The 17,680-nt window shown below is 35.6% G+C and overlaps 1 protein-coding gene and 2 long non-coding RNA genes across 4 annotated transcripts in view; 1 reads left to right on the top strand and 2 right to left on the bottom strand.

The window, feature by feature from the left end:
* The window catches only part of LOC143644970 (uncharacterized), a 326,292-nt gene that overhangs the window by 50,913 nt on the left and 257,699 nt on the right, over positions 1–17,680 (bottom strand). The gene's annotated exons all lie outside the window — the stretch shown is intronic.
* The window catches only part of LOC143643815 (uncharacterized), a 466,595-nt gene that overhangs the window by 416,050 nt on the left and 32,865 nt on the right, over positions 1–17,680 (top strand). The gene's annotated exons all lie outside the window — the stretch shown is intronic.
* LOC143643967 (olfactory receptor 8H1-like) lies at positions 517–1,464 on the bottom strand. Its single transcript, XM_077112349.1, has one exon. The coding sequence runs from the start codon at positions 1,462–1,464 to the stop codon at positions 517–519; it is 948 nt and encodes a 315-aa protein (XP_076968464.1).

The raw sequence follows: 17,680 nt of genomic DNA, 5'->3' as shown, positions 1-17,680 counted from the left end.
GGAGGTATATTTAGTAATTCTCACCTGCCCTTCTGCCATTTTGTAAATAAACTCTCTCTTCCTTCACAGCCCTTTTTGTCTGTGCATTAAGCCACACTGAATGATGAGCCATAATTTGAGGGGACCTCATTTCCATAGATATTAAATGAATTGCATGGGGAACTATCATTGTGCCAAAATATAGCTGTTTTCCATCATGAAATTCTCTGAAATTGGAACATGCATGGGGATTTATGTGCTATAATTTAAAAGGCAACATGCATTTTTTTATTTTGCGCATTAGTTCATCTTTAAAAACTCGTATATTTAAATGAAATGTTTAAGATACATCCTGGTGAAATTTCAAAATGTATTTCTGAAAACAAATTCCTGGAAATATTCAAGATCATGTTTGGCCAAGTAAAGAATGACTCAACAGGAAAACAAACAAGGATTCATGTATTTTATATAGAATCCAAGTAATGCTAAAAGATCCAAAAGAAAAGAAAGCCTTGAATGCTCAGCATCACTGTCATTTCATTGCCTGGACACTGTTCTCTTCTGCATGACTCTAATGAGAGCATTTTTCACCTCTCTGTTCCTAAGACTGTAAATGAGTGGATTCAGCATGGGGATCACCAAGGTATAAAACACAGAGGCCACTTGATCCCTTCCCAAGGAGTAGGACTTAGTTGGTTTTAAATAAGTAAAAATCATAGTGCTATAAAAGATGGTAACTCCCAGGAGGTGGGAGGCACAAGTAGAGAAGGCTTTGTGCTTTCCTGAAGTGGAATTAATTTTCAGGATTGTAGACAGGATGGACCTGTAGGATAGAGAGATTGTGATAAGAGACACCATTAAGGTAGAGCCAGAGAGAAAGAATATTGTGATTTCAGTGTCATGAGTGTCAGTGCAGGACAGGGCTAAAATTGGGGCTACGTCACAGAAAAAGTGGTGGATTACATTGGATCTGCAGAAATGCAAACTGTTCATGCAAATAACAGTGACCAAGGAGTCTGTATAGCCAATCAAGTAGGACCCAGCAATGAGGGCACAGCAGAGTCTCGTGGCCATAACAACTGGATACTGAAGAGGATTGCAGATGGCCACATAGCGGTCATAGGCCATTGAAGACAGAAGGAAACACTCAGTGGCACCCAGGAAGATTAAAAAAAACATCTGGGTGAAGCAACCTGATAATGAAATATGCTTCTTGGAAGTCAGTAACTTCTCTAAGGTTTTAGGTGTGATGACTGTTGAGTAACTGAGGTCAAGGAATGACAGGTGACTGAGGAAAAAATACATCGGAATGTGAAGCTGGAGATCCAGGTGAATTATCAGTATCATCCCTGCATTTCCCAGCACAGTAGTCAGATATATCAAGAGGAATGGCATGGAGAGGACTTGCTGGATCTCTTCAGAGTCTGTCAATCCCATCAGGATGAAGTCAGGCACATTTGTGCTATTTTCTACTTCCCATGGCATTCAACTGTGATGATTGTTGGGAAATCAAAGGTGATCTTTTATGAATGACTTGAAAAAGATTTTTGTTTACATGAATGAGTTGGCATTTTTTTTTGAGCTGGCATTTTTAAAAAATGTGTTAGTTCCCCCTGAACTCATACTCACAGTCTAATTTGCAAAATATGGCTGAAAAAATCTTAGTGTTACAGCCAAATATACATTAAGTATTAATCATCATTTGGATATTATATAATGGAATTTCAATTATATTACATAATTGGATGAACCTGACACTTTTATATATTTATTAACACATTTAACTCACCTGAAAATATTATACAGTATATGTTACTATTATCTTTATTTTTAGATGAAAAAAAGGGCAGAAAGATTTTAAATACCTTTTCCAGATCTATTAACTGTTGATTCTGTGATTATATCAAGATAGGTGGATGTCAACAGCAGGTTTATAGCACAATATAGTTGTTTAAACTTAATTTTAACAAAACTGAGAAAATCTAAGATATGTAATAAACAATGTTAGAGAAACAGCTTTAGTTAGTCATGTACTTTTATTTTGTATCCAATATTATTTAACACAAATGACTAATCATAAACTTCATCTTTAAAGAACTTCACTCTTACACATCAAAATTATAGATTACACAAAATTTTAACTTCTGAAATACTGTTTTCTTAAATTGACTATTAAAATCAAACTTCTTCCAAAATTGTATTTCTAATATATGTACATTGCTTGTGGTCTTGGATTTCATCAATTCTATATTTCTATTTCTCTAAATCCTGAAATTATTTAGGTGAAGGCAGCATGATGTGTATATATATAGTCTAATAATGTCCTAATTTTATTTGATCTGAATAAAACCCTTTAATATTGAGAATGATACTTACCATGAGCAAAAGGTGATGAAAATGTTTCTCCCTACAGTATCTGTCTATAAATTTGTCATCTATAATTTTTTTCACAAATAAAATAAGGAGCCCAAAGTTCCAAATATGTGTTCCCTTTCAGAGAAGTTAGTTTTAATTTTTCATTCACACATTTTTTTTGTGTCCTGAGGTAAAATAATTCAACCTAAAACTGTCCAGGTTGCAGTCAAATGTAAAGGTCTCCCCAAAATTATGTCTCACAGGTTTTCCAAGGAGCTTTTGTGAACAGAACAGAGGAGACTGTCCCTGGTCTTTCACCCTGACAATGCCACAGCACCCCTTATATTGAGGATTGCTAATCCAACACATGGCCATCCCTGGGACCAATTTCCAAGGAAGATTGCTGGCATACTTCTGAGGATAAAAGTTCAAGGACCAATGCATTCATGCTGGGTTTGTAACAGAGAGTTGCATAGCTTGAGCATGATTGTTTGGTATTCCTTTGTGATTCTCTAATTTTTTGACTGTGTTACAGAGAAGGTATTTCTAGATAAATTCTTAATTACTCTGTTAAAGATAGTCCAGGTCATTAACTACCAGGGACATAATTAGCACATTTTTCACAATGAAATTTTTTGATAATTAAAAGTATGAACTGTCTTAGGAGTAGGCATTATTAATTACACAAAAATTAGCATAAAAAATTCAAATAAGGAAATAAAAATCATTCATAATTGTTGTTAATCCTTAAATGTATTTTCTTCCAGTTACTTTTCTGGCTGTATATAATTTTTATTTATATGTATTTGCATAATTTTAGCATACTTTTTTTCAGTAATTTCTTCTGATCTTATCACTAAATAATTATAACACAACTTGGCCTAAATTAAATTAGCCCTCTGTAAACCCACAGTTCTGTGTGTTTTGGGTTGGTGTCCCATCACTTAATTTGCTCCAGGTGTGTGCACCTGCTGAAGAATGGTTTATTGGGGGCATTACATGGAAAACATGGTGCAGTCTCTTTATTCTGGTTTGGCTGAGTCACATAATGAATCTACACAGAAGATGTACTTTTGTATTCATCTATAACAATTTTTACAACTGTTTATATAATTGGGGCATACTTGGCCTTTATTTTGTTAGAAGAAAGTTGGGAAGACAAATGAAAAATAACTGCTGATATGTAATTTTTAATTCATTAAAAAAGGTGGCTAAAGCTCACTTTTTCTAAACATGTACAGTTCAAATGTCTTGTGAATTTTGCATTAATTAACAGTAACAAAATCAAGTTTCATATAGATATAGAAGTAACTCTTACAGGAAAATGGTTCACACTCTAGACTTTTAGGAGAGAATTTCTTGGTGTGGTTAAAGATGTTAGAAAGTAACTTTCTTCTTTTCAACAATAAGTTAGCAATGTTGAGACAGGGTTATTTGGAGATTGAAATGCAAGTGTGTATGTATCTGACCGAGGTAACTTTGATTTAAGCCAAATGAAAGTCTGAAGGTGATTTTCTAAGTTAATATCACCTTAAAAGGTACTGTCTACTCCTTGTAAAATTACTGAGACCAAACTTTTCTTCCCAATGCTGAAATCAATTTTTATAGTTATTAAGTGTAATTTTAAATAATGTAAATAAACTTTGAAGAATATAATTTATGAAACCAATTTTATGACTTTTTAAATGTTATTACTTCGACCCCAACAGAACATCTCTAATGGTAAAATAATCTTGGTGTAAGATCAGGGGTGAAAAACAGAAAGAGGCTTAACTTCCAAAAAGTTAGCACATTATCCCTGACAATTATTAAATTTGATTACTATTTTTAAAGTTTCTATTGCTCCATTTATTTTTGTCAATTTTTTATTTGTGTGTTTCACAGAACTGTTCAGGATTTTTATTTCTTTCTGATAAATTGGCTCTATTATCATTTTATACTGTCCATCATGTCTCTAGAATAGGGAGCTCTTCTGCATTTAATGATACAATCACAGTAATTTTTACATACTTATGATCACAATATATATATATATTTTCATCCTTGTACATTTTACCTGCATTGCATAACTGCACTGTTGTGCCTAACCTGATAACCTGCACTCTACTACATATCACCCTGAAAGGTGGATATGTATTAGAATACTGAAGGAAATCAACTCCCAAGTTTAATCAATCAAGAAATTTACATGCGATGAAAACAACAGAAAATCACTAAACATATCACAATGCAGACATAGTCCAGTCTAACGACCAAATTAAAACACCATAGAAGACACAGATATTGGAACAAATAATCAAAGATGGTCATATTGCTCTACTTAAAAAATTAAGTGGGATGGCTCATGATGTAAAGAAGATCAAGAAAACACTAGAAGACATAAAGAGAAATTTGAAAAAATAAATAGAAAAATAGCAGAAATTACAGAAATTAAAGACTCTTTTGACCAAGTAGAAAATGTGCTAGAGGCCCACAACAGCAGATTTGAAGAGACAGAAGAAAGAATAAAAGATATAGAGAACAAGATAACTGACTTTGAACACTCAAAGCAGCAAATGGAAAAAAGATGGAAAAATTTTAATTGGATCTCAGGGAAATGATGAACAAAACAAAGGATGCAAATATATGACTCATTGGTGTCCCAGAAGAAGAAGAGAGGCATAAGGGGCTAGGAAGAGTAGTTGAGGATATAATGGAGAAAAACTTCCCAACCCTTATAAAGGACATAAATATACAAGTCAAAGAAGCCCAAAGAACTCCAAATAGAATAAATTCAAATAGGCCTTCTCCAACACACATACTAATCAGTCTGTCAAATGTTGAAGAGAAGCAGAAAATTCTGAAAGCAGCGAGAGAAAAACAATCTACTACATACAAAAGAAAATGCATAAGACTGAGTTCAGACTACTCAACTGGCACCATGGAGGCGAGTTCCTTAGGAAACTAAATATCAAGTTGTCCTATGACCCAGCAATAGCACCTCTTGGTATATACCCAAAAGAGCTGAAAGTAACAACACAAACAGACATTTTCACATCGATTTTCATAGCAGCATTATTCATAATCATCAAAAAAGCAAACAAACCAAATGCCAATCAACACATGAGTGGATCACCAAAATGTGCTATAAACATACGATGGAATATTATGTGAAATAAGATGAAATGACATCCTGAAGCATGTGGCAAGATGGATAAGCCTTGAAGACATAATTCTGGGTGAAATAAGCCAGACACAAAAGTATAGATACTTTATGGTTCCACTTTTATTACCATGATAAAGATAAAATCAGAGGCTTATAATACAGAATATAGGGGACTTAGAGACACATAGAAGCTAGAGATGGGTGAACAGTTAGCTAATGAGGTTGAACTCCAATATAAGGGAATACATAGAAGTGAAGGAAGATCTCTAGTGGGTCTAGAAGTAATATCATATTGTAGATTAATAAGATTTAAAGGGGTTGTATAGACCCATGTGTCCCATTGATTAACACCAGAAATATAAATTAGTTCTTGTGAGGGACAAAAGTTAAGAGGAGGTTTAGATTTCCTATTTGGCAAGGGTGTCTTTATTGGTTTTCTTTCTCTTGGGAACAATGAAATTATCTAAAATTGAGAGTGTTGATGGACTGTGGACTTTGGCCATTATACATGATGCTTAATAAACACAGGTGTCTGAAGGATGCACTGACTGAGAAGTAGATTGGTGAACACTGGTGCATACTTATGAAAGAATGTTGTGCCACTATGTAAAAGGAACAATGTTGTGACACATGCAATGATGTGAATGAATATGTGGGACTTCTGGTGAGACAAAATAAGCCAGAAAGAAAAGAATAGCAATGGTAGGATCTCCTTTAAAAGTGCTTACAAGAAAACAGGAGCTAAAAAATAAAAGAAAACAGATGCTTATGTTGTAAGCTTTTATAGCAGACACATTTAGCCCAGTGTGGTAATTGTTATTTCTGGAGTTTGAGAGGCTATTTTACATGTATATATATGAAAAATATGTATGCACAAAATTTGCATATTATATATATATACATATACAAGATATATATATTATATATGTAATCTATATCTATATATAATCTGATATTTAGAGATAATAATGAAGCCTATCAGGTTGGGGTTAAACTAATTCAGAACACAGAGGTAAGGAAGACAATGTCTATATTTTAGAACCATATATACTCTGAGGCCAAGGAAGAAAGATTTATTTGGTCTGGATCTGAAATTTTGTGTAGCACACAATCTAACTTAACCTATCTGTATAGCTCATTTGAACAATTTTAAACATAGGAAGCCCAGAATAATAAAGAGGTCCTTTAATCCTGTATTGCCTAATGTAATGCCTGGATACATCCTAGAGTATATTAAGCAGATAATCAAAAAGTATTGCAAAGTCCCTTGAGGGATAGGAAAAAAATATGTGACTATTAAACTTTACCATCAGGGAATCCCCTGCTACTGTGTCAAACATTAGGTATACCCAAATCAATAGGCCATGCCCTCTATCATGAGGTTCACTCTTGTGAAGCTTATGTAGGTAGTGGAGGAGCTTAGCCTACCTATAGGCATACCTAAGAGTTACTTCTGGAGGACCTCTTTTGTTGCCAGATGTGTCCTCAGTTTCTCTAAGCCCAACTCTGCAAGTGAAATCATTGCCCACCCCCCTCGTGACACATGACATTCAGGAGTGAAAGTCTCCCTGGTGACATAAGAGAGGACTGCTAGGATGAATCTTGTCCTAGCATCATGGGATCAACAATTCCATCCTGACCAAATGGGTGAAAAGAAGCATAACTAATAAAGTATCAGTGGCAGAGAGAGTTCAAATAAAGTTAAGAGGCTACTCTGGAGGTTGCTCTTATGCAATCTTCAGTTAGACCTTGCTACCTATCAACCTGCCAAACCCCAACCAAGACCATTGCAACCAATCATAAAGAACATCTAGAGCAATATGTAAGATTCCACAAGTTTTTCATGCACTAGTGTAACTTTTCAGAAACCTACAACCTCCAAATGGGTCCCTGGACCAGATAAATCCAGAAACCTAGAGGGCCCAGCCTCTCCATAATGTCAGATAGTTCCATCTCCCTACCCCCTATTAGTGACATATCCTTCCAACATGAAAAAGTTAGAATGACCATAGCCCAAACACCCCTAAAGAGAGTGATGGAAAGATCAAAGGGAACAGATGTCTTGGGAAATGAAGCTAATACTACAGTGTTGGCTGCCCCTGGGAAAAGGAATATGACATTTCAAATAAAAAATTAGGCATGAAATTTTGAAAGAGGTAATAAACAGCAACTAATTGCACAGATATATATGTATATTTAAAGTCTAACCAACGTCAAAACAGATGGATTTGTACAGTACAATAAGAAGAGCATGCTTACACAGACAGGGAAGTGACAACTGATGACAAGACTTGTAAATCTTTGGGGACAGGTTATACTTGTCTTTAAGTTAAGGAAACAGAAGGTTGTTTTTCAGCAATATTTTTATAATTTTAAATTTATTGGCATTAGAGTCAGGCACTTTTAATCCTGTTTACTAGTATGCCACTTACTGATATGCAAAAGCTTCCTAGTAATAAGTTAACTCTTTATTGATATGACAGCAAATCACATACCCTCCAAACTAACCATATCCTCAATTTCCCTAAAATGCCTGTGATCACTGTGTCAAGTTGCAAAAGAGAATGTGGAAATGGGGGAAGTTACAGTGGAAAGAGACAAGTTCTCTAATGCTGTGGCTAAAATGTCTTTTGCTAATTTATTTTCTCTGTACATTTGTTTATTTATTTTTAAACTTTTTAAACTGTATAATATAACATATTTACAAAGCAAGGGAAAAAATCAATAATTTCAACAAGTAGTTACAGAACAGAGCCCAGAGTTTGTCATGGGCTACCATACAATACTCTCAGATTTTCCTTCTAGCTGCTTCAGAACACTGGAGGTCAGAAGTATATATATATATATTAATCATCACAATTGACTTTTATTTTCTTTCTTGTGAAAAAAATATATATACAAAAAAGCAATAAATTTCAGAGCACATCACAACAATTAGTTGTAGAACAGATTTCAAAGTTTGATATGGGTTACAATTCCACCATTTTTAGTTTTTCAGTTCTAACTGCTCTAAGATACTGGAAACTAAAAGAAATATTGATATAATGATTCAGTAATCATACTCATTTGTTAAACCCTACCTTCTCTGTATAACTTTACCATCACCTTTGAACGTTCTCTCACTCTTTAGGGTATTTAGGCTTTGCATCTTTTAACTTTTTCATGTTGGAAGGGGCTGACAATAAAATGGGATAGGAGGATGGAACTAGTTGATGTTCTGGAGAGGCTGGGCACTCTAGATTTCAGGACTTGTCTGGTTCAGGAACCCAACTGGATGTTGTAGATTTCTCAAAAGATACACTACTGCATGGGACCTTTGTAGAACACTAGGTGTTTTTTAGGATTGGCAGGAACAGTTTTAGTTGGGGGTTGGTAATTTATGGTAGGTAGCAATGTCTAACTGAAGCTTGTGTAAAAGTTACCCTCAGATAGCCTCTCAACTCTGTTTGAACTCTCTCAGCCACTGATGCTTTATTAATTCCACTTCTTTTCTCCATTTGGTCAGAAAGGAATTGTTGATCCCATGGTGCCAGGTGTGGATTCATACCTGGGAGTCCTCTCCCACATCACCAAGGAGACTTTTACCTCTCATGCCCCATGTAGTGGGGAGTGCAATGATTTCACTTGCAGATTTGGGCTTAGAGAGAGTGAGACCACATCTGAGCAACAACAGAGGTCATCCAGAAGTATCTTTTGCAAATTTTAATCAATTTAATACTATGTGAATTCTAGGTACAGGGGGATGTGTTTGGGTAAATGAGATACCCTGAAACTTAAAATTTATTAACTTCAAAGTGAATATGCTCCAGACTTTCCATTGTACATAATGAATTCAACTATATTCTTTGATTAAACAAACAGACCAAAATTAAAATTCTACAAAAACAAGCACAAGTTGTGCCCTCTTTTGTTTTCCAGACTTGACTGCACCCACACACCATGTTACCATGTCACTCTGACACTGCTCCTGTTGATGAATCCCAGGGGATTTGTGACTCACATTAATGAACAGGGTGCAGCAGAGGTGGCACCGCTTGACTGGAATGGAAAGACAAGGTTAGGTTGGACAGGTAGTACAGCTTTCACCGTGTGGGCTGACCCATCTTTTACACTAGCCCAAAGTTGATCTATGAGAGGTTCCCCTCCCTAAGGCTGCTGTGCTGCTAGGAAGCCCATCTGGACCTGGAGAGGCCATGGGTCATCTCCCCGGTCCACAGGTGCCAGCCACCATGCAGCCACGTGGTGAAACCTGCCCCAGTTGTTCAGTGAGCCCTCGCCTCTGCCTCTTCCCAACTAAGGCTGCAGAGTGTGGCAGAGGTGAGCTTCTCCTGTAATGCCCTGATCCAATCCCTACCCAAAGAGTCCATGAACATAAGGAAAGGGTTGTTCTAAACCTCTCACTTTTTAGCAAATTCATCCACAGCTGTAGTTGCTGTACATTAGGCCTGCGATTCCATCTTTATTGAAATAAAATGTTTTTGTTTTTTAACCCATCTTCCTTAGAGAAAAATGACCTATTTGAGTACTTTTTATACAAATGGCAGTTGAGTATTACAGACGATTTGATGCAAATTTAAGATTATTTTGGCAATGCTCAACTTTTACCTTATGTGCAAACTGGATTTCAGAACTTAATGCTCCCACAGGTGCATGACTCCACTATTAGCTAGAATTAGAGTAATAAAAATGCCATGCTTAAAGAAGATTCTGAAAAAAATGATTTAATAAACAAATATGAATTGTAATGATTTATGTTATACTTCTGTTATAATTTACATTACTACTTTTTATGCTTTATTTAGCCACAAAAGCAATGATGAGATTCAAGGCATTGGCTTAATAAAAATCAATCTATTTACCTTGAAATTTGAGAAACCCTACCAAAATACATATATTAAATTTGTACTTCATTGAAGTGGAAGGCTGATTAGCAAAGATGATTATAGTCAGGCCCCCAGGGAATAATTACAAACTCTGAATGAGCAAACTGGGAGTTAATGATTATTTATAATTCTTACCCTTCCTTTCCAAATTCTCTAAGATAAGTATCAATAGACTTGTTACTAAAAGCATCCTGCTCCATATTGCACAGATCTATATGGATTCAAGAATAAAATTCCAAGAGGACATGGGGTCTAAGGAGAAGTTTATTTTGAACATGTGTCTTTGAGAAAACACAGATTAACACTGAGAGGCTATCATCATCGTCCACGCCCTGATGCTCACTTACACAGTTTGTTAGGATTCAGAGATAGTAAATAGGGACATACAAGTATCACACTTATTTTGAAAAGCCTCTTGCAGAAAATATACCTAAAAGTAGAATTTGAGTATTTCCCAGAAAATTCCTTATCTTACAGTAAGATGACTAAAGAGAAAACCTTTGATATACGATGGCCTGGGTCTTGGATCCTCTCCAATCTATGGAACATTCCAGCCACTTTTAAAAATAAGATTGGAGAAGCATTTACTCTAAATCATGCCAGTGTGTAGTGGCATTTCATCAACATCCTCATCTTCACCCATTGGTCGGGAAGATCTTGATGAGAATGCCCTTACATTTTTCATCTGCAGAATGGATGAGGTGAACTTCCTGACATCTAATGGCTACTTATTAATGGTAATGACAATAACAATATATTTAAAAACTAGCAAAACAAAAACTATGCAAAAAGTTGGGTTCCTCGATGGAAAAATTGAAATAACTGAACAAAGAGGTTCTTCGACATTTATTCACACAAAATAATGCCTCTACGTGTATTTGTAATCTCTTCTGGTAGCACACATAAATTCAAGTGTAAACATAAACTACAAAACTGATTTACATAACCTTAAAAGTAGCTTAATATTTTCAAGATAAGTATTTTTCTCCCTTTTTTTCCTTCCTAATTCCTTTTCACATCACATTTTTACTTCTTCACTAGGCCTCTTCCTCCTTCTGGTTATTTGGTGGTTGTTGGCCTCTCCATGGTTTCCATGGTGGCCTCAACTGCTTCTGACAAGAGACATCTGATTTCTATCAGTTCTTCTCCTTCTAGCTCCTTCTAGAAGTGTCTGTTTATCTCTGGCTGGCAGAATACCCTGCAACTCGCACTGCTTCTACTAGGGTTCAGTGCCCTCAATGGTACTCTTACATGCACAGGCCTGTCCTACTAATTCCAGGCCTCAGTTTTCCTACCAATGCTAGATACATTACCCAATATGGTAGTCACAGGATCCTCACTGGTGCCTGGTACCAAGTAAGTATTAATACATGAAAACGTGCATTATTTGGAGTCAGAAAACACAAAGTCCTTATGTTGTCAATTAGTGTCTCAGTCTGCCTTCCTGGTAGGGAAGTTCAGTGGATGAACTTTGTTCTACCTAATGGAAGTCAGAGATTGGGATGTAACAATCACCTTCAAATACAAGTATAGCAAAAGAATTGAGATGGAACACAACCTCATGGCTAAGGGTAAATGCTACATATGAGAATTGGAGAAGTATTCTTCAGATATGGTGTAGACAAGCAAGACCCAGGCATGAAGAAATACTCTTTAAAGGAGAGAAGGGGTGGAAATTAAGTGGAAGCTAGACTTAGTTAGACTAGGGTGGTCATAGAAGGCTAGAAACCTTAAGTTCATGATTGGAGTAGTTCTCCCCAAAAAGTGAATGAATGTGGGTCTGAAATTGAGAACTTATAAATAATTTAATGTGGCAATGTGAGGGAGGAAATTTTCATTTTTATAATTTATATGAAACAAATTTCTTATGCCTTGTTTATAATATTCATTAATGAGCTAGGTTTGTCTATTCAGGAGCTCCCATGGTGTCTGAGAGGACATCATAAGATGAATAAAACAATATTAGTTTTTCAAAAGTCAACATTGCATTTGTCTTCATAACATGAAGCTATGTCCACAAATATACACTCCTGCAAAGCAGAACAGTACATCCTAACAATGAGAAAATACACAGAGCATATTCATATGAGACCAAGAAACACAGGGTTTGCTAAATGTCTATTCAAAGGAATCATAGGAGAAAAAATAAGAGGTAGGATAGCAGTAGATTAAACACTTTTCTGCAAGTAATATCAGTAACTAAGAGTTTGTCTTCTTCTAGGACATGTACTCTGATTGTGTATGGGAAATGAAAAGTGCATGGATTTATATTCCATACAGAGACTGTAAAGAGGGCTGGTGTATCATGAAACAGTTACTTGGAAAACATCAAATTAATTGTAAACAGGAGCATTTAGCTAGCAATTTTGACATGAGGAGGGAGAAGAGATTTCCCCACAGGAAAGAAATAATTATTTACTCTATAAAGAGCACTTGCTATTTCAAGACCAAGTTGATATAGATGTTAAAAAATTAACTATAAAAAATACAAATTTTCATAAAACATAAAGAAGCAATTTCAGCAGAATTTAATAATGTGAATATGCACTATTAATATTTGATGTTCTGTTTTAATTCAGATGTTTTTTTTGGGGGTGGGTGCATGCCTGGTCTGGGAATCAAACCCAGGTCTCCTGCATGCAAGGCAGGCATTCTACCACTGTACCACTTGTGCACCCTCAATTCAGACCTGTTTTTTTAAATTTGAGGACCAAGATTCAATAAATAAGATCAAATACATGAAGTCATGAGTATATTTTAAGAATGTATTTACTGTTGGTGCAAGTTTGAAGCTACCATGTACCCCAGAAAAGCCATGCCCTTTAATCCTCATTAAATATTGCTGATTGGCTGATTGGGACCTTTTTAATTGCTCCATAGACATGTGACACACCCAATTGTGGGTGGTAACTTTTTATTAGATGGTTTCCATGGAGATGTGTCTCCACCCATTCAAAGTGGGATCGCTTATTGGAGCCCTTTAAGAGGGAGCCATTTTGGAAAAAGCTTTAGAGCCACCAGAACCAAGAGAGTCAACAGAATGGACAGAGCCCCAGGGAAGCAGTCAAAAAATTCTTTGGACAGAAAGTCAGCAGATGTTGCCATGTACCTTTCCAGTTGAGAGAGAAACCCTGAACATCATAGACCTGCTGGAACCAAGATATCTTTCCATGGATGTCTTAATTTGGACATTTTAATATCCTTACCTTAATTTGGATATTTTCATAGCCTTAGAATGGTAAACTTGTAATTTATTAAATTCCACTTTGTAAAAGTCCTTCTATTTCTGGTATATTGCATTTCAGCAGCTTACTAACTAGAACAGATTTTGGTACCAGAGAAGTGGGGTGCTGCTACAGTTTGCAAATACCAAACATGTTGGAAATGCTTTCTAAATGGATAGGGGGAATATTTTGGAAGAGTTGTTAGGAGCTTGATAGAGAAGGCCTAGAATACTTTGAAGAGACTGTTGGTAGAGATTATGGACTCTAAATATACCTCTGATGAGGCTTTAGAAAGGAATGAGGTGTGTGTTATTGCAAACTGGAAGGAAGCCAATCCTTGTTTTAAAATAGCAGATAATCTTGCAAAATTGACTGGTGGTTTTGACTGGAAGGCAAAATTAAAAAGGCATTAACTTGGATATTTAGCAGAAGGGATCTCCAAATTCAATGTGGGAAGTGCAGCCTGGTTTCTCCTTGCAACTTACTTATAGTGAAATGCAACAGGAAAGAGAAAAGCTGAGAATTGAACTCTTGGGTACAAAGAAACCGGAAGCTGATATTCTAGAAAATTCTGGACTTCCATAAATGGAGACCCCAGAGAATAGTACCCCACATGAGGATTTAACCAAATGTAGAACCAGTCAGCTATTTCAGTAAAAGCCAGGATTGGAGATGGAGTTATCCATGAAGGATTTGTGGAAAGTCCTTTTGTCTGATGGGCATGATCCCAGCAAATATTTTGCAGTAAACCAACAAGAGTGTTGTGGGACCTATATAAATGGAACCACTGCTAGTCTTGACTAAGAGGGGCAGAAAAAGGACATATTGGAGGAAAAAGTATCTTCACAGGCAGAACTATGGAAGGTAAGGTCTGAAGTCAAGAAACAACAGGTAGGAGAGTTTACCCACCTGAGGATTTGGAGAGGGTGAGTTTGCCCCAAAGGCAGAGGGTGGGCCTTCTTCCTCAATGTAGTGGAAGTTGTGCTGCTTCAGGCCTTAGAAAGTGTGGAGCAAATTCCTTGGGGATTGGGGAGAGTCTGGCTGCCACCACCTGGAGAGGCTGAGCATGAGCCCTAGAGATGGCAAAAAGCCTAGGTGCAGATATGATGCTTGGAGAGAGTGGAGCCAAGAAAAAGGTTGTTTCTCCAATGTCCTTCAAGTTTGCAATTCTCACTCCAGCATTTGGAGAGAGCTGGGCTGCTGCTTTGGCACTTGGAATTGAGACTACACTTTCTAAAGCCCTGAGGATAAATGACTCTCAGACTTTGAAATCTAATGGAGTTTGCCCTACAGGTTTGCCCAAATTGCTTGGGTCTGATGATCCCTGTTTTCTTTCCAGTTTGTCCCCAAGGAAATCAGAATATGTATCCTATGACTATCTCTCCTTTGTGTATTGGCAACAGATAACTTGTTTTGACTTTTACAGGTACAGAGCCAGAGTTGAGTTTTACCTTAGGACAGTCCATACCTGTAGCTCATTTTGATGAGGTTTGGTATTGTTTCTGATGTTATATTGTATTTGTATTGTTACTGAAATGGTTTAAGGCTTTGTGATATTGAGATGGAATGAACGTATTTTGCATTTGGATTTTTGGGGTCCAAGGGTGGAATGTGCCAGTTTGAAGCTATTAATGTGCCCTAGAAAAGCCATTTCTTTTATTATGTTCCTCAGAAAAGCCATGCAGTATTGCTGGTTGGGACATTTTTTATTGTTTCCATGGAACTTTTGATTAGATGGTTTCCATGGAGATGTGCCTCCACCTATTCAAGGTGGGGTTGCTTATTGGAGCCCTTTGAGAGGGCTCCCTTTTAGATAAAACTTTAAAGCCACCAGAACTGACAGAATGAACAGAAGGGACAGAGCTCTGGGAAGCCCTTGAAGATTTCTGGAGAGAAAGCTATCAGCTAAAAGACATTGCCATGTACCTTCCTAGCTGAGAGAGAAACTCTGAATATCATTAGTCTTCTTGAGCCCAGGTATCTTTCCTTGGATACCTTAATTTGGAAATTTTCATAGCTTTGCTTTAACCTGGACATTTTCACAGCCCTAGAACTGTATACTTGTAAGTTATTAGATTCCACTTCATAAAAACCATTCCAGTTTTGGTATATTGCATTCCAGCAGCTTTCAAACTAGAACACTGTCTAATAAAATATTTTTGAATTTTTTACTTCTGAATAAAAAGTTAAATAATGTGCTTTAAGAATTGGAAATATATGAAATCTTACCTAATTACTGTTAGGAACTAAAATAATTTATTAATGAAATATTTTTGATACCTAAGCTCTTAAGAAAACTGGAAGTTATGATATATTGTATAAGAATTAATTCTATATATTTTGTCATATTGATAATAAAGGAAATGTTATTGTTATGTATAAAACATATTTCTGAGAATGCAGCTTCTTCTACTAGGGAAAATACAAAGCATTTTTTCCCTGAAAATATGTATTCCTGAAACAGAATACTGATTTCACTTTTTTTGGTTCATTTCCTATTACTATTTACCTCAAAAAATTCAGTCCATAAACTTGGCAAGACTTGAGGGTATGTATGACTATATTTGCTAATCCTTTTATACATTATTTTGATTTTCCCTAGGAACCCTTAATTTTGACTTAAAATAGAGTAATATGTTCAAATATGATTCTGGTTAAAATATTTAAATGTTAAAAAGTAGTATTTTAGCAATAATATCCATTTTAAATCAATGAATAATGAAATTTACTGGACTCATGAGATTTTTTTATAAGAATTAACACAGAAAATTTTAAATTTGACTTTCATATAGACTTTATCCTTTTAATCACCCACTCCCTCTTCTTGGTAAATAGCTAAGTCTGAGGGTAACTTCTACTTTTAATTCAATTCATAATCGTATGTGGAATACAACATTAGGGGCAGTCTCCTTCTATATCCTTTATTGAACAAGTTGTGAGATGCAATGTCAAAGATTGAAAAGACATGTGAATAGCCATAAAAACAGATGCAGGTGCTGATCAGTGGAAAGCAGAGCTAGATTTTATAGACCGGGGATCATAATACAGTCTACATTGGTTGGAAGAAGATTCATAGAAACCCATCAGTCTGATAGTTAATTGAGTCAGAATTTTCAGTTTACTTTATCTGCTCTCCCACCCTCTAAAATAAAGACAAGGGAGCTGAGATAGGATACATGTATGTAAAGTGGTTTATCTTAGGCATTTACCATTTATTTATAAAAGAATTTATTTTTAAGCCCAGTATGCATTTCATGACCAGTCTATTTGATCCCTTTTCTTACTAAGTAGAAACAAAATCCCTTGATAAAACATACAGAAAAAAAATTTAGATGGTATATTTTAAGGAGACAATAGGAAGACCAATTGGGGAGAAGAAAATAGTTCAGGCTTGAAAAATAAGAAAAGACTGTGTTCAATAATTAATACATTAATTAATAATAATAAACCATCTCTGGCATTAGACAATATACATTTTCAATGGTTATAAAACAAGAATCTTAGCTCAAAATACAATAAAAGCACTGTGCATGCCTTATAATTAAGCACTGTGCATGCTTTATAATTAAGCTGGTAGTTGAGCTCTCCTAGTATTTTCTTATCTAGTTCTCCTAAAGAACAAATAAGGTAGATAAGATTATCTCCTATCTTAAAATAGGAAAACAGACTTAGGAAATTTAATTATCTTTCCAACATCAAACCTAAGGATTTGGAAGGGGCAATGGCATACAGTTGAAAACCAGAATCTCTGAAAACTAGGGAAAGACATAGGAATGTTTTGAATCTAAATTTCCTTAATTGTAGTGAAAAATAAGACATAAACACTCTCCTTTAAAACAACAAAAAAATAAGGATATGATTAAGAAGCAATTCACACACACTGACACTAATATAATTCACTGGTAATTGTGTAATCTGTACCATAAAACTGGGAAGACCTCTCTAAGAAAGTGATATCTGATTTTAGTGCTAAATAGAAAGATTAGACATATGAAGAACATTCTATACAAAAGAAAAAAGTGAAAGTCTTAAGTCACAATTTCGTAAAAACCTAAAAAAGAACTGAATATATGGGGGAAGATATTAAAGAGAGA

This window comes from Tamandua tetradactyla, chromosome 8, assembly GCF_023851605.1.
Source record: "Tamandua tetradactyla isolate mTamTet1 chromosome 8, mTamTet1.pri, whole genome shotgun sequence".
Lineage (NCBI taxonomy): Eukaryota > Metazoa > Chordata > Mammalia > Pilosa > Myrmecophagidae > Tamandua > Tamandua tetradactyla.
The sequence above is the reverse complement of the archived record's forward strand: the minus strand, read 5'-3'. Positions and strand labels throughout refer to the sequence as shown.

What these genes read in the sequence shown, in the direction of transcription:
- LOC143643967 (XM_077112349.1), bottom strand. Translation starts at nt 1,464, where the DNA reads ATGCCATGGGAAGTAGAAAATAGCACAAATGTGCCTGACTTCATCCTG.